Source organism: Phyllostomus discolor, chromosome 6 (genome assembly GCF_004126475.2).
Source record: "Phyllostomus discolor isolate MPI-MPIP mPhyDis1 chromosome 6, mPhyDis1.pri.v3, whole genome shotgun sequence".
NCBI classification, from domain to species: domain Eukaryota; kingdom Metazoa; phylum Chordata; class Mammalia; order Chiroptera; family Phyllostomidae; genus Phyllostomus; species Phyllostomus discolor.
Genome location: NC_040908.2, coordinates 34824781 through 34850969, shown reverse-complemented (window position 1 = coordinate 34850969; position 26189 = coordinate 34824781). Strand labels below are relative to the sequence as shown.

Genomic DNA, 26189 nt, shown 5'->3' with positions numbered 1-26189 from the left:
TTGGGGGGCCTCTCTTTGGATCCTTGGGTGATGATTAAAAATAAGTAAAGAAAATCTGTTGTGAAAAATATTAAGCCTATTTTCTTATTTATTCATTTTTTAGAGAGAAGGAAATAGGTGGAGAAAGAGATGGGAGAAACATTGCTGGGAGAAAGAAATATTGATCCATTGCCTCTTGTACATGTCCCAACTGGGACTGAGCTCCCAACCCAGACATGTGCCCTAATGGGGAACCAAACCCGCGACCTTTCTCTCTGCTGGCTGATGCCCAACCAACTGAGCCATACTAGTTAGGGCGCTATTTTCTTTGTTTCACTCATTCATTCATTCATTCACTCTGCATCAACAAACGTTCACTTGTTAATTTGCAAAGCAGTTTGAGTGATTCAAGAATGTAAAAAGCACAGTCTCTGTCTTTAAGGAATTTGCCATCTTGAAGAAAACAAAAGAATCTCTTAATGTGCATTCAACAACAGGGTCCACCTGGATCGTTTATTTGCTTTTTCATAGCACAGTTGAGGCAATTACAGCACAGAGAGGTGAAATGACCTGCCCAAACCACAGTGTTGGTGTGATCACTACTGGGAGAATGCAAAGACCACTGGCTGTAGAACAAACCTCTTATTCCATTACTTGCTATTTATATGACCTTGGACAAATTATTATTTAAACCACTGAGCTAAGCCAGACCTCAAAGGACTAATCTGGGTTAAAAACCTTATGAGAATGAGAACGGACTGCCTTCAGCAGGAAGTGTGAAGCTCACATACAAGATGAGGATAAAAGTGAACTGGTGCAGCTTCTGTATACCTACCTCCCTAGTTCCTCACTGACCCTTGGCCAAAGTTCAGGGGTCTGCAGCCCTCAGGGAGGGATAAACCTGCCAGGTCAAAGACTCCAGAGCCACAGGCCCATGGCCTTTCGCACGTAAACTGCCACAGTTAGGCACTTTGGTGTTTCATTTCTCACTACTTCTTGAAGACATAGCATGGAACGGCCTTCCCAACTATACCTGCTAAACTTCAGTTTCCACACCTATGATATTTAATTGTACACACACACACACACACACACACACACACACACACACAGTGGGCCTACGAAAAGTGCCAAGCCTGGTGCCTGATGCAGAGAAGGTGCTTCATAGATAGCTTTCTTAGTTGAGGAATTGAGAGTAAGATTCAAGTTTCCTGATTCTCCAGTCTATGCCCTTTTCAATACCCAGATACAGCAACTGCCATTTCATGGCACTCCCTTGACGCCACTGGAATGACACGTTGGGCAGGGAGATAAAACTCTGACTGCTTGCAGAAAGTATTGTATGTCTAGAAAGCCCAACAAATCTGTTTAAATTCATTAGCCTCTGAGTTTGTCAGAGTGACTGGGTTTATATAAACTGACCATAATTAGAGGTGTTCTTTATCATGATAACCACCAGCTCAATAATGTAATCAAAAAGGAAGAAATTTTATTCAAAATAGCAAAGAAAAGGGGGGGAAGGAGTAAACGTAATTGTGCATGACATTTATAAAGAAAATTATTAAAAATTTTATGAGCCATACATAAAGAAAACAACAAAGCTGTGTTGGAATATATAAGACAAGGTGAACAAATTGAGATGTATACCATGTTATTATATAGGAAAACAAATTTCACCAAGTAAACTTATTTACTATCAGTTAAATAATAAAATTCTACACTAACAGAGAAACCATGCTAATCTAGTTCCCAGGATATCCTAAAATATAAAGTATATTAATTAAATTATTAAAATAATCAAAGCAGTGTGGGACATATAAAAAATTAATGTATTACATAAGTGTCATGACATTAGAGAAAATAATATTTAATAATTCCTCATTATACTTTAATAATTGCCAGGATAATTACCTAACATTAAACACACACACACACACACACACACACACACACACACACTGATTTAGATCAGCTCTTATTCCACATAGCAGGGTAAGCCTCAGTGAATTAAGGAGTGAAATATTTCTTTTAATTCTTAGTAAAGCTAGGAGAAAAAAGAATCAATTTTTTATGAAATCTTTAGAGGGACAGTATCTCTGAAAAGCTAATGGCAGCCCTGGCTGGCATAGCTCAGTGGATTGAGCGCAGGCTGCGAACCAAAGCATCGCAGGTTCAATTCCCAGTCAGGGCACATGCCTGGGTTGCAGGCTATGGCCCCCAGCAACCGCACATTGATGTTTCTCTCTCTCTCTCTTTCTCCCTCCCTTCCCTCTCTAAAAATAAATAAATAATCTTAAAAAAAAACTAATGGCAATAATGGAGATCACAAAGGGAAATATAAATAGCTCAAAAGCATCAAGAAAACAATGTAACATAAAAAAACTAACAAAAATTAAAAGAAGAGAAATACAATTGAGAAACAGCTGTATTATCATGACAGAAAAGAGTTAGTATATATACTATATAACAAACTTATTAGAGAAATCATCCTACCTGATTTCAAACTATACTACAAGGCCATGGCAATGAAAATAGCGTGGTACTGGCATAAAACAGATACATAGGTCAATGGTATAGAATTGAGAGCCCAGGAATAAACCCATGCTTTTATGGTCAATTAATGTTTGAAACAGGAGACATGAACATACAATGGGATAAAGACAGCCTATTCAATAATGGGAAAACTGCACAGATACATGCAAAAATGAAACTAGACCACCTTCTTATACCATACACAATAATAAGTGCAAAATCCAATGAAAGATTTAAATGTAAGACTCAAAACCATGAAAACTCTGGAAGAAAACATAGGCAGCAAAATCTCAGACATCTCTCATAGGTTATTTTTTCTGATATGTCTCCTTGAGCAAGTGAAACAAAAAAAAGTTAAACAAATGGAATTATATCAAACTAAAAAGTTTTTGCACAGCAAAGAAAACCATCAATGAAATAAAAGGACAGCCCACTGAATGGGAGAACATATTCACTGTTATATCTGATTGGGGTTAATATCCAAAATTTATAAAGAACTTAGAAAACTCAACACCAAAAAACCCAAAATCAAAACCAAACAACCCAATTAAAAAATGGGCAAAAGACTTGAATAGACACTTCTCTAAAGAGGACATACAGAAGGCCAATAGACATATGAAAAGATGCTCAACATCACTAATCATCAGAGAAATGCAAATTAAAAACATATAAGATATCACTTCACGCCTGTCAGAATGGCTAGCATCAATAAATGAACAAACAAGTGCTGGTGAGAATGTGGAGAAAGCAGAACCCTTCTGCACTATTGGTGGGAATGCAGATTGGTGCAGCCACTGGGGAAAGTGGTATGGAGTTACCTCAAAAAAATTAAAAGTGGAACTGCCTTATGATCCAGTAATTCCACTTCTGGGGATTTCTCTGAAGAAATCTGAAACACTAATTCAAAAGAATATAAGCACTCGTGTGTTCACTGTAGTAATTATTTACAACAGCCAAGATTTGGAAGTAACCCAAGAGTCCATAGTAGATGAATGGATAAAGCAGCTATATTACATTTACACAATGAAATACTACTCAGCTGTAAAGAAAAGAAGAAAATTTTACCACTTGCAACAGTGTGGATGGATCTGGAGAACATTATGCCAAGTGAAATAAGCCAGTCAGAGACAGACAAATACCACTCACATGTGGAATCTAATGAACAAACTAAACTAACAAGCAAAAATAGAGACAGATTCACAGATGGAAAGCAGGCCAGTGGCTCTGGGGCAGGGTAAGGGATGGAGGAGGGATTGAGCAAAAGAGAAAAAGAACGAATGGACATGGACAGCAGTGTGGTGATTGAGAGGGGAAGGGGTGGTGGAGGTGGAAGAGGGTACAGTGGGGATAAATGGTGACAGAAAGAGACTTGACTTTGGTTGGCGATCACACAATACAGTGTACAGATGATATAGAATTGTACACCTAAAACCTCTATAATTTTATTAATCAATGTCACCTCAGTAAATTCAATAAAAAAACCAAATGGGACTTCATCAAACTAAGAAGCTTCTGCCCAGTAAGGAAACCATCAACAAAACAAAGAGACAACCTACTCAATGGGGGAATATATTTGCAAATGATATATCCCATAGAGTGCTGATATCCCAAGTATATAAGAAACCCATACAACTTAATGACAAAAAAAAATAGACAATCTGATCAAAAAATGGGTAGAGGACATAAAAAGACATTTCTCCAAAAAAGACAGACAGAGGGCCAACAGACCTATGAAAAAGTGCTCGACATCACTAGTCATCAGGGAAACGCAGATCAAAACCACAATGAGACACTACCGCACACCTGTCAGAGTAGCTATTACCAAAGTCAGCCAGCACCATGTTGGTGAGAGGGCCCTTGCACACTGCTGATGGGACTGCTGACTGGTACAGCTACTATGGAAAACAGTATGGAGGTGCCTCAGAAAACTAAAAATAGATCTAACATACAACCCAGCAATTCCACTTCTGGGTATTTATAAAAAAAACCCCAAAACACACACAAAAAAACAACTTGAAAGGTATGTGTACCCCCATGCTCATTGCAGCATTATTTACAGTTAAGATATGGAAGCATCCTTAGTGCCCACTGACAGGTGAATGAAGAAGATTATGTATATGGAATACTATGCAACAATAAAAAAATTGCCTTTTGTAATAGCATGCATTGACCTAGAGGGTACTATGCTAAATGAAATAAGCCTGACAGAGAAAGACAAGTACTGTACAGTTTCACTTATATTTGGAATCTAAACAAAACTAAACAAGAACACATTCATAGAAACAGAGACCACAGGGATGGTTATCAGAAGGAGGGGGGTACGTGGATGGGTGAAATGGTAAAGGAGAATGCAGTCACTGATGTTGTGATAAAGTTACACTGTGACAGATGATTACTACAATTAGTGACACAGTCACATTGTAGGGTATAAAAATATCAAAAGACTATATTGTATACCTGAAACTGATACAACTAATGTAATATTGTCTCCCAATTATTCTTAAGCAAAAAAAAATTCTTAAAGAAAAGTTCCCTTGTTTTTCTGACTTGTGTTTGCCTTTTTAAAGATGCCTTGGATCCTTTATGGAATGGAATTATGTGTAAATAAATAATTTACCAAATTCTTTAATCATTGCACCTAACTGAAAATTTTCATTTACTAAAATTAGAGAAAATACAAAACGGAAAACACACTTATTCAATCCTGGCTTTGTGACTTCATAGTCCACGACCTCATGTCAACTACTGAAGTCTGCAATGATCAAAATTGAATTACACAAGTGGTTGATACAGTTCGTATTAGACTTTTAGAAATGAAAATAAATCTGAGTGGAAGAGTGCAGGTAGGGCGGAAGGGGCAGTTTAAAGGAATTCAAGGCTGAGGCTAGGGCTCCCAGTAAGCAGGGTCGGCAGGAAATCAGTGCTTTCCGTACTGTCTTGGCAGTGTCAGTGAGTTTTTGTATATGTTTTTTTAAACACTCCTTGAAATCAAAAGGTGTAATACGAGCATGACTTGGACTTTAATTGAATTTCAACAGCTATCAACAGTGCTTAAAATGAATAGGGCCCCGATTCCCAAACAGCACAGTATTTTAAATCTATTTTAGATTCTGAAATAAGAACTGATTCCAGGAAGACAGCTCTGATCCCTTTCCCCAGCTGCAGAAATAACTCCTCTTCTTGCCCCTCTGTATGGAAAGATGTTCTTTTGCCAACGATCATTTCACTATTGTAACCCACAAATGGGATAATAAACTGTTGGCTTCTCTTCAGAAAGCTTATTTTCACACCATCCCCCAGAACCAAGTAGATAAATAAGAAAACCACAGAGTTCTTTTAATTCCTGTCTCATTTTACAAAATGATTTTTAATATTTTTATTACTTCAGCGATCTTATAAAACAGGGCTTACCTGTTAACAATTCAGTCACTATTGCCTTCTCCAAAATAACGAATTCATTCAAGGTTCTGGGACTGTTCCCCCTTTGTCCCTGTCGGTTTCTTAGGACTTTGCTCCGTTGTTTGATTCCCATTTTGCCTAAACCAATTCATTCTCCTTCCCTCCAGTTTCAACCCTTCAGTTTAGGGTGTACAAACCTCTCTCACTGGAAAGTGAAAACCTCTAGCACAAATTCACCCCTAGCTATTATTACCCTTATTTCTTCCCTTCACACCCAAGCTTCCAGAGCTAACAAATCCCTATTAAGTCGAATGGAAACTCTGACTTTGCTTTCAGACATAACAATGACTTTGTCAGGGCCCTCTCTGTGCCAGGCACTCTTACAGGCCTTCATTTTTTCTGGATTAAAAAGTGTGTGAATAATTCGTGTTCATTATAATGAATTAAATAATACAGAAATGGATAATGACAGCGTCAGTACCTCTCCTTCCCAAGCTGCACAGCTTATTTAAATTGTTACAACCACTACAAGAGATTAGAATTATTGACCCCATTTTATAGATGAGAAAACTGAGCCTGAAAAAGGTTCAGGGTATATACCCCGCAGTGTTTAAGGGGAAGAGCTTTTGGTCTGATTGCCTCAGTTCATTTTGTCACTTGGCCATTCATTATGTGTCCATCCATGAGCAACCTACTTATTTCTGAACTGCAGTTTTCATATCTGTAAAATAGGGCTGATGATAGTAACTTGTTCATAGGGTGTAGTGAGGATGTAATATGCCAAACATAAAAATATTGCTGTTTCCAAAGGAAAAAAATCAAAAAGATATTATTTTTAAATGACAGTTGGAAAAAAAATACTAGGAATTAGGGCCAAACCCAGTTCACCATTCTGACGCTACTGTAGAATCTGAGTTTTTAAAGCAGTTGGAAAAATTTACTCAAAAATACACTCTTATTGCAATGATGACACCATCAATGCACTTTATTTTTTAAGATCACGCTATTTTTTAAAAAGATCTAATAGTATGTCAGTTCTTCATGATTAACTAAATTTTATTCATTTGCTATAGTATCAATTCCATTATTTAACAATCTAATCTCAATTATGCTAGAATGAGTATGTGTGTTTAACATTTAAGTATTGTAAATGTACTTTACATAATGTTTTGTACTATATTTTAAAATTTTTGTAATGGCTCTATGTAACCCGGGATGATTGGGTCACCCCTGCCACCCGGCCCTGCCACCCTGGGGCAGCCCACCCTGCCAACACCCTCTGCAGACACATAACCTCTTACTGTTTCAAGTTCACCACAAGGTACATTTGCTCTGTATGAGTGCTATATTAGTAGAAGATGATTAAGCAATAGGGATTAACTTTCCCAGGGTAAATCATTACATATACCCTGGTAACTCAAATATTTTCTTCCCACTTCTCTACATGCCCTTCCTCAGAGGCAACAGAAATGACTGCTGGGTAAAGCTAATTCTTGGTTAGTTCCTCAAAGTCTCTTCTCTGACCATTCCCTTTCCAAACACAGTTTAATGGACTTTCCATGGGAAACAGAAGAAATTAACAAAGAGTACATCTCCTTCTCTTGTCTACCAACATTCTTTCCATTCTTTCCAAAGAACACATGAAAAGGTTTTCAGTTTGTTAGACCTTAGGTAAATGCAAATTAAAACCAACACCCAATAGTATCACACATCCACTAGAATGGTGGAAGTAAGAATGGGAGAGACCAGGGTAACAGACTTTGCTGAGATTTTGAAGAACAGACGTCACAAAGCTGAAGAGTGAGTACTGGGATATTGAAGAGTGGGTGTTGTGAGGCTGGAGGGTGACTGGCACAAAGGCTGGTTTGTGTGAGTCCCCCTTTTGTGAGGAAAATGGACACTAAGGAATCACTTCTCAGGCTGCCACCGACACAAGCATCTTGGAAGGAGTCCAAAGAACCCCTTCCCCCAAAACCCACCACCTCATGACTCCTGACTATGTCCTGGAAGACCCATACCCATACCAGTGTCAGAAACTCTAAGAGGAAACAGAGGAGACACAGGTGATAACAGAGACAGGTAAGGGCAGCTTGGGGACTGTCACATGTCCCCTGTCCCAGCTTCCTGAAGAGGGGGTGCCCCAGAACCCTGGGAACTTTGACCATACACTCCAGATCCTAGGTGGTGGGGTCACAGCCATGCAGTGACCAAAGCAGGGCAGGAGGAGGCCCTGCCACCTGCGGGGGGCCTGCAAGCAGCCTCTGCCTCTGTGACAACTGACAGCAGCCTGAAAAATGTCTTTCAGCTGAGGAGCCATGCAGCCCTCGTGGGGAGAATGCCCTAGAAGCCTTGGCACAGATTAGGGTCTGAGGTGACGGCTGGGGCAAAGGCCAAGGACGCAAAGACTGAAAGGTTCACCATCTTCTCAACAGCAGTGGATGAGGAGGAGGGCTGAGGTGGTGGAGGTGAAGCTGGCAGGTGAAGAAAGGGAAGGGGTGGAGGGAAACAGTGGTACGAGAGGTGCAGGACGAAGGACGAAGGATGAAGGACAAGGCCGGGCCCTGGCCCCTGAATGTGTATCTCCACATGAACCCTCTGGAAGCTAGCCAGCTGGAACTGGACAGTGTGAATGCTCAGGCTGACAGGGCCTTCCTCCAGCTAGAGTGCAAGCTTGGGCCGGGCCATGCGCCAGCGATACCTAGAGTGAGGACTATATCACTCAAAATATCCCTGGCTTCTGGGTCACCGCCTTCCAGAACCACACACATCTGTTTGCCCTGATTAGAGGCTGAGGTACATAACCAATTTGGAGGTGAAGGAGCTCAGACACCCAAGAACTGGCTGCAAGTTCAAGTTCTTCTTTTGAAGAAACCCACACTTCAGAAACAAGCCAACTGTCAAAGAATATGAAGTCAGATTCCCCAGTCAAGTGGAGTCTCTTTCCAGTCTGATCATATGGCGCCTGGCTGTGAACCCCAGCCCTTCGTTAGCAAGAACCAAGATGTCATCTGTAGCTTCTTCACCTGGTTTTCAGACCACAGCCTCCCAGAGTATGACAGAATTGCTGAGATTATCAAAGAGGACCTCTGGCCAAATCTACTAATTGGGTGACACTTCTCTAAGCCAAACATGATGCTATGACTGCACTGTCTTTTTCTGCACAGCTTGGTCTTTGTTTGTTCCCAGGGCCTCTAGTAAATAAAACCCTGTTTTACCCACTCTGCTCTGCACATGGCCTGTGGACAATTACTGGGTGTTAATAAGGTCAAGGGAGGCCAGCAGGGGGCCACAAGTCTATGTGATTTATGCAACCCCTTTGCTCTTCCTGCTCCTCTGGTCACCTATTGCTCTGCCTGCTACTGGGTACGCCTCCACCCCTTAGGCTACTGCTGGCTGGATGAACATTTCTAAGTCCGTTGTCAGCTCCATTTTCTGGTTTTGGTAAACAAGGATCTCCAGAACTGGTGATGGACCCAGGTTTCCTCCAAGTACATAAAAGACTTTATTCTTCCCATAAAAGATCTCAGCTCCTCCCCACCATTACCACCACCATCACCCAGGAGCCCTACGGTTTAACCGAGAGCCTGTGAGGAAGGGACACTTACTCTGTCAGGTGGCAATGGGAGGAGAAATACTTCTCTCAGGATTGGAATGAGAGAGCTGAAGGTGGCTGAAGTGTTAACTATGTTGCCTAGAGAAGGGTTCTTTTACAAAAAAAAAGGCAACTTGGGATGTTTTCTCTCTTGTTTTCATAGACCTTATATATGTGGAAGATTAACACTGAGCCATCATTTCACTAGGATTTAGTATAATCCTTTTACTTTCTCTGTTTCTGCTTACAGGGAAGTTTCGGCTGTATCAATGTTCTTTTGCTTTCATTCGGAATATGTTGAAGAATATCAGTCTCTTTCCTGTACAATAGAGACTCCTGCAAATATTTACAAGAGTTTTCAACTTGTTTCTGTTAAAACTACCTTTAGGGAACTTCCAGTCAAGATGGAGGCGTAGGCAGACATGCTTCGCCTCCTCATGAAACCACAGAGAGAATTACAACTAAACTTCAAAACAAATAATACCCAGAACTGTCAGAAAATCAAACTGTATGGAAGTCTGACAACCCAGGATTTAAAGAAGCCACATTCTACCAGAGAGGTAGTGTTACAGAAAAACCGGGGTGGGGGAGGAAGGCAATATACTATTATTGAAAGGAACCCCCCAGGCTCGTTATGTCCGCCACTTTATAGGAAAGATGTCTCTCAATGCCAGAGATTTGTGAAAAGGAAAGGAAATGTTTATTTAATGCTGTACAGACTTAAAGTAGTGACCTAACGTCTTCATCAAAATCCCAAAGTCCCTTAAAACACCCACAAACACACAGTCCTTCCTTCCCTCTTTGCCCATTCTGGGCTACCATATCTCAGGAAAGGGAATAGAAGTCCTTGGCTCAGGCAGCCCCCAGTTACATCTTGGCTGGTAGGCCTCCCTCAGTTCCCGGCACCCTCAGCTGTGTCGCTGGGATCTCTGCTAAAGCCGGGTGGTGGTTCCCCCTACTAAAGTTGTGGTCCCCACTCTGGCAAAGCCACGTGGTTCTCCCCCTTCAATGGCTGCAAGGAGGGGGGTCGCCACTCTGCCAAAGCTGAGTGGCGGTTCTCTGTTAGAGCCGCATGGTGATTCTCTCTCACAGAGCTGTGGGAGTCCCCACTTTGCTAAAGACCGAGTGGTTCTCTCTCCAATGGCTGCCATGTCTTGGTTTTTATCCCTGCACCAGTCCTCCTCTGCAGCCCCATTTCCGACTCCTCCTACAATTGGCTACACTTGCCAGCATTCTCATATCCTTCCAGCTTTACTGGGCTGCCATCGTGAGTCTGGGCAGGCGTAGCCCCATGTCATAGAGCCAATCTTCTTCAAGCTCCCACACAGGCACTGTAAGTCGGGGGACCTGCCCCCAGTTACGTCTTGGTGGGGAAGTTACTTCCATTCCCCTGGCTCAGAGCATGGCCACAGCTATTTAACATATCTGTGTAACCAGTTAAAGGCTATAGATATGTTAAATAACCACACCAGAGGTTAGCTGCAAAGCTGTTGCTATGCAAAATAGCTCTCAGTGGCCCTGCTCCATTTGTCCCTTCCCCCAACCCACACCTGTCGGGGGGTGGCAGTGAGGACATCCTAATATTTCCTGAACACCCTGAGTTCTAGGCCCCATTCCAAATCCCTATCTGGGGATCCCCTCTTGGCTGCACCCTGTAACAGCAGGACACATGGAGTTGGGCAGAGAGGTGAGGAGACATGATGTGGCATGGAGAGGGGATAGCAGCTGAATGGGAAGTCCCACACTCACGTGTGGTAAGTAAAAATCAGGAGGGATACCTTGGAAGCAAGCAATCCTAGTCCCAGGCCAGACTGCACAGCCCAGGGTTCCAGTGCTGGGAAGATAAATCCCTGTAACTTCTGGCTGTAAAAATCAGTGGGGATTGGTATAGCAGAAGAAACTGCTAGATTTTCAGAAGACTCCTCTTAAAGGGGCTAAATGGTCTTAGAACACACACATACCCACCCACTCTGGGATTCGGCACCAGGTCAACAGCTGGAATTGCCAGTCACATATGGGACGTAGGTGAAGTAGCTGGAAACAGGGTGAGTGCTGGGCAAACTTCAGGAAGGCAGGCAGCGACACAGTCCCATCTCTGAGCTCTCCCCACACACAAAGCCACAAAGTGGTGAAGTACGTTGCCCTATCCTGGCAAATACATAAAGCTCCGCAGCACATGATTTACAGTGTTTTCTACAATAGGCCACGCTACTAAGATAGGGAGTCAAAGCAGCTCTACCTAATGCACAGAACCAAACACAGGGAGGCCGACCAACTGAGAAGACAAAGAAATATGGTCCAAAGGGAAGAAAAGAACAAAACCCCAGAAAAAGAACTAAATAACATGGGGAAAACCAACCTATCAGATGCAGAGCTCAAAACACTGGTGATCAGGATGCTCAAGAACTCACTGAGTATGGCAACAACATAAAGGAAAAAATGAAGGTTACACTAAGTGAAATAAAGAAAAATCTACAGGGAACCAACAGTAAAGGGGAGGAAGCCAGGATTCAAATCAACTATTTGGAACATAGGGAAGAAATAAGCATTCTGCAAGAATAGAAAAAAGAAACAAGAATTCCAAAAAAATGAGGACAGTATAAGAAGTCTCTGGGATATTTCCAAAAGTACCAACATCTAAATCACAGGGATGCCAGAAGGGGAAGAGCAAGAAATTGAAAACTTATTTGAAAAGATAATGAAAGAAAACTTAATTTGGTGAAGGAAATAGACATACAAGTCCAGGAAGCACAGAAAGTCCCAAACAATTTGGACACAAAGAGGACCACACTAAGACACATCATAATTTAAATGCCGAAGGTTAAAGATAAAGAGAGAATCTTAAAGGTGGCAAGAGAAAAGCAGAGAGTTACCTACAAAGGAGTTCTCATAGGACTGTCAGCTGATTTCTCAAAAGAAACTTTGCAGGCAAGAAGGGGCTGGCAAGAAGTATTCAAAGTGATGAAAAGCAAGGACCTATAACCTAGATTACTCTCTCCAGCAAAGTTATCATTTAGAATGGAAGGGAAGATAAAGTGCTTCCCAGGTAAGGTCAAGTTCAAGGAGTTCATCATCACCAAGCCATTATTAAATGAAATGTTAAAGAGACTTATCTAAGAAAAAGAAGATCAAAACTATGAATATTAAAATGGCAATAAATTCACAACTATCAACAACTGAATCTAAAAAAATAAACTAAACAAGCAGAACAGAAACAGAATCATAGATATGGAGATCATATAGAGGGTTATCAGCTGGGAGGGGGAAAAGGGAGAATGGGGGAAAAGGTGCAGGGTTTAAGAAGCATAATTTGTAGGTACAAAACAGACAGGGGGCTGTTAAAAATAGTGTAAGAAATGGAGAAGCCAAAGGACCTATTCCATGACCCATAGACATGAACTAAGGTTGGGGATTGCTGGAGTGAAGGGGGTTACTGGGTTTGAGGGGGGCAAAGGAGGAAAATTGGGACAACTGTAATAGTATAATCAATAATATCTATCTATCTATTTATTTATTTATTTAAAAAAACTATCTTTAGAAATATAATTCAAATAACCTGATCTTGTTAGACTGAAGACTTTGGAAAACATCTTCATGGAAAAATAACACAAAAAATTTGGGGCTCTAATTGTCTTGACAATTTACTCTTTTCCTAAATAACAAAAATACTTGTGATATTCTTGTGCAAAATTGGAAGTGTACCATTGGCATATTTATCTTTCCCCATAGGCACAAGAGTAAAATAAAAGCATGTCAGCCTAAATAAAGAACCGAAAAAGATGGAAAACAACAAGGGTGGAAAAGCACACAGAGAAACCGGAGTGTGTGAACCGCTGGTGGGAGAGTAGCTTGGTATGCACTTTAGGACACTGTTGTCAGTATCTGTGCACACTCTCCGATCCAGCTCTGGAAATATACCTGATAGAAACATGCATAAAATGTTTACAGCAGCACAATTCTAATAGTTAACACTGGAAACTGCCCCAATATCCATCAATAATAGAAAAAGTAAAGTTTTTAAATATTTGCAGAATGGGATATAAGAAGTAAAGAATGATGCCTACATGCAATAATATGACTCTCACAAACGTGATGCCCAACACAAGACTGCATGCTATGTAATTCCATTTCCACATGAAGCTTAAGGAAAGGCTACACTGATCCTTGGTGGAAGAAACCAGAACAGTGATTACGACCAAGAGCGGTGAAGGGTGTGTGATCTTACCTGACTTACAAACTAACAGGTTAGCTTGCCTCCATCACAGGTGCTGAGTCAGAGATAAAGGATCTTACAACGCAATAGCTAGTGGCAGTACTCACAACAGCTTCTTGACCCCTAATTCCTAATTTTGCAATTCCAATTCCTAACTCTAGTTCTTGACCCCTACGTGACCCCTGCACACACAGTGGACTGCATTCTGGGAGAGGAACCCTGAGTTTGAGGAACCTGAATCTTTTGTAAAGAAGGGAAAGTAAGCGTTCCTGCCCTTTGCTGTGAAGGGAGGCATTATGTTTATTATACTGAGTAGTATAAACATATACTTTGCTCCAAAGAAACACAATCTCTTTTTTTCAAGGCTATAAGCAAACCTGCCCTTTGCTCTGGAGGGAAACACTATCTCTGTCTTCCAAGGCTACTCACAGATGTCCTTGAAAAGGTTTTCTGAACGAAGGCAGTTAACAAGCTCTGCTCACAAGCTGGGCAGAAACATCAGAGACCCACGAGAATCGTCTCCCAGCAGTTTGCGGGGTGGGTACCTGTTTACTAGGAGTGTGAGGGTGGATTCTGGAGGGCTTCTGTGTCCTCATCAGGGTGCTGGATACATGGGGATATTTAATTTGTGAAATACTTCTATCTGTGTATTATATGTTAATAAAATATGCTTAAGAAAAACAAAAATTAAAAAGAAACCCAAAATAACTGAAGAAAAATTTAAAAACAAAAAAAAATCCATTATTTTTCTGGAACCTCTATGCTAGAAAATGACTGGGCAATTTCAAAATATGTTTGAGAAATTTTCAGGTAGGCCATGAGTCCATATATGAGAATTCTAATAGGAATATTTACTATGCCACATTCAAATGGCTAAAATCCATTTCCTGAGAATAAAAGATGTTCAGTTATCTGGGTATGGGCCATCAACTTTTAGTATTGAGCACTCCTGCTTATTTTATCAACAGACCTTTATCTGAATTTTTTAGTTATAAACAGTTCATTAATCATGGCTTATAATGGCTCATTTTCAAAGCTCAGTTCTTCCAGCCAAATAAAGGATAAAGTCCACATAGCATTTAGTTCTGTTGTCCAGCAAGGATGGTGCTGTTCTGAGCACTGGCCCCACCATGTAGTGCTCGCTTTTTAGGATGGTACATATCAAAGCTTCATATCTTTTCTTTTGAGGACTCCCACTTTGAGGTATAAATATTTCTCGTGATAATTAAGAGTTAGAAGAAGAATTTCAAACCACACAGTTGGGACACAGCACTGAAGACTGCAGTATTAATAGCAACAAAATCTGTAAAACTTCTGTAATGAAATCATTTCATTTGGGCTTATTTAAGCAAAATCTTCCCATTTCTGTATATAGCAAGGTATTTGGGGACAACACAGATAATGCAGTGTTGAAAATGCAGGGTGTCTTTTTTTTTTACATAAAAGATATAAAAATAATTAGAAAAAGATTAACATTACTTTAGAAACATAAGGCAGATTTAATTATTTTTATAATTCCTACTATCAATTCATATAGTACATTATAATTTTATTTTATTTTTTTATACAAAACCCAACTTAAAAAAAAATATTTTGTGTATTTATTTTTAGAGAGAGGGGAAGGGAGGGAGAAAGAGAGGGAGAGAAATATCAACGTGTGGTTGCCTCTCACGCGCCACCTACTGGGGGCCTGGCCTGCAACCCAGGCATGTGCCCTGACTGGGAATCAGACTGGCAACCCTCTGGTTTGCAGGATGGTGTTCAATCCACTAAGCTACACCAGCCAGGGCTAATACGTTATAATTTTAAATGATGCTCAAATACACAGCTTGCCCTGTGGTTTCCAATGGTATTGATAAAAGCATAAGAAATACAGGATACTTTGTTTTATATAAAGGGGCCCACAATCCAAGTTTTTAGTCTGTTGTACCAAGATAGATGAGGATAGGGAAGGTGGTAGGGGAGATTTTCAATTTTAGCATTAAACCAGAGTCTAGAGCATTAAGCTAATAGCACTCTGAGTTATAAGAGGGGCACTGGGGTTTTAAGAGGGCTCTGCCTAGACTGTGGGCAAACCACCGAATTCGAAAGACAGTTTTCTTCATATTTTTTTTTTAAGATTTTATTTATTTAGACAGAGGGGAAGGGAGGGAGAAAGAGAGGGAGAGAAACATCAATGTGTGGTTGCTTCTCATGCACCCCCTACTGGGGACCTGGCCTGAAACCCAGGCATGTTTCCCTCGATTCATATAACCCTCGATTCCCTGACTGGGAATCAAACCGGCAGCTCTTGATTCATAGGCTGGCACTCAATCCACTGAGCCACACCAGCCAGGGCCTCCTGCTTTCCAAAGCAGGTTTGAAACATCACTTCTTCTAAATCTGGATTTACCTGCGCTTTAAATATATGCTTTCCACAAGGTTCTGTGGCCTCCACTGGCTTGTTTTCTCTGCACTCTTCCTGGGTGACCTTAGCCACTTCCAGATCTCCTGCCATCCCCTTTGAGATAAAACTCTTCAACTGGGATCTCGGATCCTGACTCCAGTCAGGGTCTGACATGTCCATGTGCACAGTTTCTAGAATAGCTCTCCTCCACATCCATTTTCATTTCTACATCTCTGGTCTACACTGCTAGAAATTTCCAGACTGCCCTTCCTGCATCTGGCCTTTCCACCCTTCAAAACTGTTCACAAAATGACCAAGTCCCTTTTGCACACATATCCTTGTCAACGCACCACTGTCTGCAGGGGAAAAAATCCCCTGTATTGCATTCAAGATCAGCTACAGCCAAGCCCCTGCCTAACAGTCTGGCCCAAGCCCACTCACTTGCCACACCCTTCTATTTATTACTCAAGCAACCAATGTACTGTTCTGCCTTTGCTCACCATGTTCCCTTATCTTGGATTCGTTCCCCACATCCTCACCTATGGAAATCTTACCATTCCTTTTGAAGTCAATTTAAATGCCAGCCCCTCTAAATAACCTGCAAAACCGCCTACCTCCTGCAGCATACACTTTGTAGCATTTATTTCATGTAAATTTATACTGACGTTCTTTCATATGTTAGTAGTTTGTAAATGTCTTTGTCACTCAATTATAGGTTATTTAAGAGCTGAGAGCATGCTTTAGTTATCTTTTCCTTCGATGATAAATAAGACACAGTCCCTGTCCTCAAGTGGCCTTGAGTCAAGCACAGGATGCTATGGGACACACGAGAGGACTACATAACCCTCACCTGAGGGTTGGGGTATCAGGGAAGGCTGATACTATTATAAGAGGTAGCTTTTAAGTCCCTTTCTAGACACCATACTAGACTGTAAGCTTCTTCAGAGTAGGTATCTATCTTTTCCTCCGTGTGTCTCTAGGACATTAGCATTGTATCTAGCACAAAAGAGATGCCCCCTAATTACTTAATGAATGTATAAATAAGAGATGCCCAGTCTTTGATAGCTCTAAACATGTAGAGTAGGAAACATATTAGTCTTTTGTAGTACTTTTGTATTTCACTTATTAGATGGTCAATAAATAATAATTGTCTGATGAAAACCTAATTTTAGAAAGTTAACATATTTTCAGGCTTGCGGTTTTGGAGCAGTGTTCACCGGCATGGCTGCCCATGTACGTCCTAAGACAGAGGAGCCAGTGCAGACGTCAGTCAAATCCCTACAAGCACCTTGGTTCTGCCTCTCAGAAAGGAGGAAATGTGGATAAGTGGGCTGTTTTACAATTATAGATCCGAATTGCATCAAAACTGTGGTATTTGCTCATTAATTTCTAAATTCATATAAGGAAAAACACAGTTGTTATTACAGTCCTTAAAAACAGGCTGTACTGATACCAGTTTTATTCAGCAAGACCCCACAGCAGAGCACCACCGTGCTGAGCACTTCATGTGCAGTAGTCCCTCAGCTCGCACACGACTCTGCATTTTGCAGGTGAGGAAAGTTAGACTGTGCTGAGGTCATGTGGCTTGTATCCAGTCACTAAGCCAGGCAGTGAAGCCAGGATTCAAACCCAAGTCTGACTCCAAAGTCTAATAACGATGTATGAATAGAAACACCATCTTTCATTTTGCAGTAGAAAATTGTTAATCAAAATAATTCACCCAATGGCTTTGATTTTTTCCAGTTGTATACAAACTTACATAGCATATAAAACTTTTACTAGTTCTGATGTTTATTAAAGTTATGACACAAAGAGTAAGTGCAAAAAATGACACAAAATCAGAAGTGCAGTGCCAATATGTAGTTGTTTATGCTTTCCCTTTAAATATTATAAACATGACCTAATTTCTTTTGTGATCCAAATACCACCCACAATGCTCTGGTTTCTCTTCAGAACGTACAAATCTTTCGCCTTTTACCAAATACCACGCAAATGAATAGAAGATGCAACGGCGCTGATGACACATCTTCCGTTGGTTTGGATCGCTTTGCTAAAGGCACCATCACAGCTGCAGCAGATTTTCAGGTGTCCCGTGGCTCCAGCAAGCTTTCCTCTGCTTTAATTCCAGAGCTCAGGCAGCAGAAGACATTGCACTTTGTCCAGGAAGACCAAATGGCAGAGGTCTTCTGGGTGGAAAAGGGATTATGTCACTGTCTAGAAATCTTTGATAAACTTGGCTCCTCGCGGCGGCCAGCTGGGGGAAGAATGCACAGGCAAGCAGCACATGCGAGGTGCCAGAAGTGGGATGGAAGGGGAAGGATAAAACGGGAAAATCTCAGGGAGGATGCACAATGGAAGAGAAAAACAGTCCTAAGAGAAATTTTGAATGTTAAGTTTGTATCCCCAAGGGAATACTAAAAGAGGGTAATTTTTTCTTTTAGTTCCAGCTTGTTTTCTAAAATAACTTTCTGACTTCTGGGGGGAACTGCAGTCTTCCTGTGGTTGGAATTTATTACTCCAGATGGGAGGAGGGTGGACTAGAAAGTGTTAGGTTTCCTTTGTGAGCTTTGATCCTATCATTCCAGGGAGGCTGCAGACACCCCTGGGGCTTCGCTATTACTTAGAAATAGGGTTAAACTCAATAAAGTGGAGATAGATGGATGCCTTCTTAACTTGACAAAATACATCTCAGCCCTAGAGTGACTACCGCACTTACTGGGGCAGCAGAGGCAACATTCCCAGTAAAGTCAGGAACAAAGAAATGCTCACTTGTCACTGCTGCTACTTAACAGTAACGGATGCTAGACAATACAATTAATAACAGAAAGAAACTAGAGGTACAGAAATTACAGGAGGCAATACAAGTATGACAATTTGTGATTGTTATGGAAAACCTGAGATATGCCACTGAAAATGTGCCACAAACAGTTAAGAAAATTTAGTAAAGTAGCATGATACAGAATTACTATATATCAATACATTTTGGATGAAAAAACATAGTGAATAAGAAGATGAAGTGAGGGATGAATCCACTTACAATAGCAACAACCAAAGATGAAACATCCTAAGAAAGAATTTTAGAAATACGTCAGATTTATGAATGCAATTTTAAAGCATTCCTGAAGGACACAAAGACTTGTACAAAGGGAAAGTCAGACCGAGTTCTTACACAGCAAGCTTCAACCTCATAAAATTGTCAGTTCCTCCTAAGCTAATATAGAAACTTATTGTAATTACAAAAACAAAGTCAAAAATTGAAAAAGAGGTGGAGGAGAGAATTAGACAAATAAATTCTAAACCACATATCAAAAAGTACACAAACCAAGAATTTTGAGAAAACCTCCAAAAAAAAGATTAGAAATGAGGGGATTATTCCTAATGCTCACGATAAAATAACATGAAGCAACAACAATTAAAAGCATAGTCCTGACCCAAGAATAGACAGATGAATAAATGGAACAGAACGAGAAGTCTAGAAATAGACCCCAGAACAGACAGACTTTTGTGTCTGATAAACGTGGCATCTGAAATCAGTGAAAAAAAGATGGACAACTCAAGAATTGTCTTAGACAACTGGAGAGACATTTTTAATAAAATTAAGTTGGATTCATGCCTTATGCTGTATGCCGGATAAATTCCAAAGGAGCAAAGATTTAAAGTTAAAATATGAAATCATAAAAATACTAGAAGAATGCAAGGCAGAATTAACTTGTGGGGGGGGTGGTGAGGAGGCTTTTCTATTTAAAATCTGGAGGCATAAAGGAAGAGATTGGTAAATACGTATACATGGAAAAATTTTAAAATATACATAGTAAGAAAAATCCCATAGAAGGGTCAAAGGAAAACTGACAAACTGGGAATACATAAATTCATATCAAGCAAAGTCTTAGGATGGTGAGACAGGGTGTACACTTAGGGCTGCAACTCACTGTTCCAGGGATTTGCCAAAGAAGGACGTTAATTTAAGATTATTTATTTTACCTAAAGCATCAAGTATATGTTTACTCTGTCAATTTTAACTCTATTTTCCACTGTAATGAAGGACAGCAATGACTGCCATGCCCCCAGGACAAAATGAGCAAGACAAGTCTGAAATCATCTCCCGGGATGTCAGTGACAGGCAGGGTCACCTCAGGACCACTACAGTCTGGGAGGCCGCTCTGTTGACAAGGCTGGTTGCTCCCTCTCATTCGATGCTGCGCTGCACTCGCTGCAGACTGCAGTGACTGCACGGTGAAGTCACCTCTCCAGTGGAGTGCAAGGGTTTGCACAGATTAACTCGAATGCTGAGAATACTTCAAACCCACTGTTGCCTTCACCAAGCACGCAACAGTCGTGCCGTCTGCACTTTCATTGGGCCCCGCATAGCTAATTTCTCCCAGACACTATTTATTACTTCATCAGAAATGGTTTCATACTGTTCACAGCAATACAGTTGACGAATCAGTCTGGTACCACTGGGATGTGGTTGGTCCCTTGAACAAGAACTTTATTTGATCATTCAAGAGAAGAGTATGACTACCTCTGCTTCTCCAAACATAGATCCATATCTCACAGAGGAAAAAAAACTGGAAAAGGTTTTGGCAATCTCCTCCCCTGACTTCAGGTAGAAACAACACAACACTATCAGAGGTTTTGATTAGAGAAGTTGGAGAGGAGCCCAAAGTTACTGCACCTTTTCAGTGGCTTTTTTTCAAATTAAGCCTACCTCCTGAGCACCTGAGTACTTACTTCACACACTTTTCTTTAGTAGAAGGTTTCCTTTTTTAGGTTCTATATCACACTTAAAGCAGCTGGAAATCTTAGAATAGTCTGAGAACACACTTCATTATAAGACTGCTATTTCCATGGAAATTTGGATAAGGATCAGCTGGCATATATTATAGTCCCCCCCCCCCCATAATACGCCTAAATTAGAGATTAATTCAACTTTTACAGTAACTCAATTGACTTAATTTCAAAAACGTTTCACGTGGCATGTAAAACAGTCACAAGCACTGGGGGAGAGGATGGGGTACTCCACTACGGTGGTCAGTCCTTGCTCCGAATGTGAGAAGACCATGCCCTTTGGACCGTGTCTATGACAGCTGGTCTCCAGCTAAGCAAGTGAAGGGAAAAGAACACAAGTAAAGGCTGCCTGATTATAAATGCAGATGTTATCAAGAAAAAGAAAATGTTACAAAACCTCAGTGAGGACAGAGATTCATCTCTGCAGCCTAAAAGCTTTCTCTCTAGAATTACTAAAATAAAATAAAGTGCAAAACCTGGGTTACATGTCCAAGGTGAAAGGGATCTTATTTTGCAGCATAAGCCACCGAATCCAGAAAAACATACTCATGGCCAGGCTTTTAGATAATAGAAGGCCCAGGTGTAGCGCCCAGGTTTTCTGACTCCACGTCACGGTTCTCTTCACCTCATCTGCTGAAGAGCTGCTCACCTCATTAGAGAACTGCTATTTTGTATAATAATAACCAGCAATTCTTGATTTTAGAGAGAGGGGGAAGAAGAAAGGGAGGGAGGTGGGGGAGAGGGAGAGAGAGAATGAAACAGCTATCTGCTGTTCCACCTATGCATTCATTGGTTGATTCTTGTATGTGCTCTGACTGGGGATTGAACCCGTAACCTTGGCATACAGGGGAGGTTCTCTAACCACCTGAGTTACCCTGCCAGGGTGAGAGTTGCTCTTTTAAACTGCTCACTTTGTAATATTAGCCTCAGTCTTGGGAATTTTGCCATTGGTATGCTGAGACAGGGGGTACTACAATGATGTACTTAGGACCAAAATAAAAATGGGAAAAATGAATAGTTGGAGGAAAAGTTACTGATGTTTAGAGGAGTTCTAAATTGGAGACAGCCTTTTCAACTTACTACTCAGAAAAAGAAACATCTCCAGAGTGAAGAAGAGTGAGTTCTCCATGCCACGAAAGTGTGATGTGTTACTCTTTGGAACAAGGCAATTTTCTTTTTTGATTCACTGCTTGCCAAGAAAGTTTCGGCACAGATGCAGGCTGATTCCTGAATAAGGCACATTTTCCACTCTAATTTAATAAAATGATGTCTAGTTCATTTATCACTATCTTCTCACTTAAGGGATTGTGATTTCATGCCTCATCTGAAATTTAGTTTCTTAAACTGCAACACTGAGATCATGGTGACCCTTCCTCCCTCTCCCCTGGTCACCTGGGGGCACCCTCCGTCCTGACCGCCTTCCTTACAGCAACCCCAGATCCCTCTCCACCGTCCACGTGGTCACACAGGGAGGAACACACCTTTACCCTCCTTCTGAGAAGACATTCCCACCTCTAATTATGGAACCATCAGCACCTGGACCACTGGAGTCATGCTTCCTTCTAGGGAACACTCTAACTTTTTAATCGGAGAGTACACGTACAATTTCTGTTATAAATACTTTAAATTTAGGTATAACTTATAAAGTCCTTAGTTTTCACAAGAGGTGAATCCTAAAAACAAAGAAGTGAATAGGTTTATATGTAAACATTTGACATTTAGAAACACTTTTGTCTTCTTCCCTATTCTGCCATGGAAACAGCATGTTTGGCTCTTTGGTGAGCCATGACCGAATTCCTCTATTTAGAGTTTGTTGGCCATACCACCCTCCGAGGCCACCATGGGTGGTAAAGTAAGAATCTCATTAAATTTTAGTTCAGCTGTGATAATGCTGTGCCCTGAATAACCTTGGTAGCTTAGATGGCGTCCTGGCGTTTCTTAGTCATTATGAGCTCAGTGTTTCTAACAGGGACATATGGTACAGCCTCAAATCCTCCTCTAGTTCATATCAGATGCTAACAATCCTGTTTCAGGGGTGAGGAATGGGAGGAGCAATGGGGTGGTGGACGCTTTCCTCCTCAACCTTTCCAGGAAGTGTTCATTTATTTACATCGTTAGCTTTATTCTAGACAAGAAAACGCAGGCAGTGGGCAGAGGTTCTGAGTTGATGACTTTATCTGTCCCATTTCTGTTTTTAAGCTGACTGAAAGAATAAGACAGAACCATTCTTGCTCTCCCTATAGGTAGTGAGATGTTCCAGTATGGCATCTTTCCTTTCAGGCAGAACCCCTCAGAGACATTCATGTAAAAGCAGCACAGCCCGAGAACATCAGAAAGACACGCTGATGACCTCCAGCAATCTAGCAAAAAGCTATTGGTGCCAGGGAGGCAAATACCTCACTATTGGGAAAGTCAAGTCTCTCCAGCCAAGCAGCTTTGACTCACACTACAGGTGCTTTCTGAGTGGCTACAATAACTGTACATTGTATGTATGTCTAGGCATAATAGGTGCATTTGTGACTTCTTTAGGGAAAGAAATTTATGTAAGACATTTAGATGATCAGAGTTAGGCTTTTTGCCCATAAAAGTGATGTATTCATGTGAGTCACTAAATAGCTACACACTAGATAGACATCCATTCAAACAACAACTGAAATAAACCAGGCAGTACCCAGGTGCTGGTCAATTTTGCCTTTGTACTTAACACACACCTACAATATTTTGCAAAAACAAGCTAATGAATTTGTATGTGCAGTCACAGGAATTATACCCGATGAAAAACACTGAAAGAGTATTGAATGCACATATTCATTAATTCACCGGAAAATAATGCATCTTATTTTGCAGGTGCTATGGACTCAGTTATGAATGTCGAAGCCCTAACTCCAATGTGATGACATGAGAAGATGGGGCCTTTGGGAGATAATTAGGTTCAGATGAACCTACTGAGTGTGGGGCCCTTATGACGGGATTCGTGCCCATGTAAGAAGAAAAATGACACCAGAGCTCTCTCTGTGCCATGTGAGGACACAGCAAGAAAGCAGCCACCTGCAAGACAGGAAGAGGGGCCTCACCAGAACCTGACCATGCTGGCGGCCAGATCTCAGATCTCCAGCCTCTAGAACTAGAAGACAATAAATTTCTGCTATTTAAGCTACCCAGTGTATTGTATTTGGTTATGGCAGCCCAAGCTGACTAATACAGTAGGTTTATTTTGTTTAATTAAAATTAAATATCTTTTACCATTTATGGAGCATAAATGATGAGACACCAGTTAAACTAATGAAAGCAATATTTTCAAACATATTAATGTTTCATTTTGCTACTATAGATAACAAGGGTAGATAAAAATGTGATCAATGATGCTATCTTTACATACAAAAGAACTATAGATAATAAAAATTGAAAGCCTTAGTTTATTTCTCCTTATCTTCTTTGTTCATTTTCTATAGAGAACTCTATCTTCCTGTATCCATTACCTGTTCATCACTCATTCATTCATCCCACAAGTAATCATTAAGCACCAAACTCTGGAGTAGGCAGTATTCCAGGGGTTGGGATAGCGCTGTGAGCAAAGATTTCTCTTCCTTCATGGAGCTTATATTCTAACAGAGGGAAAGAGATAATAAACAAATAAAAATGAAGTACATTATGTGTCATATTGTAGTAAGTGCCATGAAGAAATATAAAGCCAGGTAAAGGTCTAGAGTACAATGGGGAGAGGAGGCATGTAGGTAATAATTTTGAAAAAGTGATCAGGGAAGCATCTCTGGCAAGGCCACACTCGAGCAGAGGCCTGAATCACGTAAGGGAATGAGACTTGCGCATGTCTGAAAACGGTGTTCCAGGCTAAGGAGTCAGTACTTTCGAAGGCCCTTAGGAGTATTCTTGGCTTGTTAGACAGTCAGCAAGGTTGTTAGAAACAAGTAAGGGAACATGACAGCGTGTGGCAGGAGCCTGGGTCAAATAAGTTACCAGGGATCTATTTATGTGTTCCCAGAAAGTTAGGTATGAGAAAGCCCCCAGAAGGGGGAAGGAGAGAATGAGAAAGCAGCAATATGGAAGATAACAGCTGAGACTTCCCCAAACTGACAAAAGTCATTGATTCTGGTAGCTCTGTGAACCTACAGCAGGATAAAAAGAAGAGCACACCATGGCACATCATAGTAAAAAAGTTGAAAATCAGACTTAAGAGAGAATATCAAAATTTAAAGAAAAAGACAGATTAACATCAAAGGAGAAGAAAATATTGGATATTTTCAATATTGGCAGCTGACTTCTCACAAGAATTAAGAGAACCAGAAGAAAATGGGATGGTGTCTTCAAAGTGCTGACAGAATATAACCATGAACCTAGAATTCCCTACCAGTGGAGTTACTCCTCAATAACAAAGGGGAAAATGGACATTATTCAGGGGGAACCTGTACTTGTTCACCAAAAGTCTAAAGAAAATATTAAAGGGGTTCAGTTCCCAGATGGGAGCTCAAAGATGCAAGAAAGAATAAAGAACAAAAAGCAAAAATATATGGATAAATCTAAATTAATTTTAACTGAGTATAGCAATTGTTATAATAATTTATTAGGGGATTTTAAGCATATCTAAAATGAAAATGCATGAATAATAGCATATAAATTATATTTGTATTGAAGGAGACTTTAAAGCAAAAACCATTACTAGAAAGATATAGGAATACTTCAAAATGACAAAAGTATAAGTTCTTTAGTAAAAGATAATAATTTTACTTTTTTATGTTCCTAATAACATAGTCCAAAATTATATAGTAATCAAATATTGATAAAAGCAAAATAGAGAAACTAAAAAATCAGAGGGAATTTTATATACCTCTTTTAGGTACAACAGAGAGCATAATTTATAAAGATATAAAATATTTGAACAATACAATTCACATATTTGACCTAATAGTCACACATAAAACAGTGAACACTGTATCCCCAAACTGTAGAATATACACTGCTTTCCAATATGCACGGGTCGTTATAAAAATCAATCATGTGTAAAAGCAAATAGCTGCAAATTCCAACAAATCAAATTTACATAAAGTAAATTCTTTGACCACTAAGAAATTACACTAGAAATCAGTATTAAAAATGTTTAGAATGCTTATAAATTAAGGACTATACTTCCTAACAACTCATGGGCCAAAGAAGAAATCACAATGGACACTAGGACATATTTAGGTGTGAATGTTCTGAAAACTTGAGATGTAGTAAATGCATTTTAAGAGGAAAAGTTATCTCCCCAAATATATAATACAGAAGAAAACTTGTAAGACAATGAA

At 40.4% G+C, this 26189-nt stretch overlaps 1 protein-coding gene across 3 annotated transcripts in view; it reads right to left on the bottom strand.

Annotated features, from left to right (window-relative positions):
• The window catches only part of ACYP2 (acylphosphatase 2), a 210449-nt gene that overhangs the window by 25773 nt on the left and 158487 nt on the right, over positions 1 to 26189 (bottom strand). The window contains exon 4 of one of the 3 annotated variants that reach the window (XM_036027953.1): positions 16865 to 18287. The exons of the other annotated variants lie outside the window; for them this stretch is intronic. Coding sequence (XP_035883846.1) covers positions 18233 to 18287 — 55 coding nt within the window. The 3' untranslated portion in view covers positions 16865 to 18232. Of the gene's footprint in view, positions 1 to 16864; positions 18288 to 26189 lie in introns of those variants that run through there. 3 annotated transcript variants of the gene reach the window in all.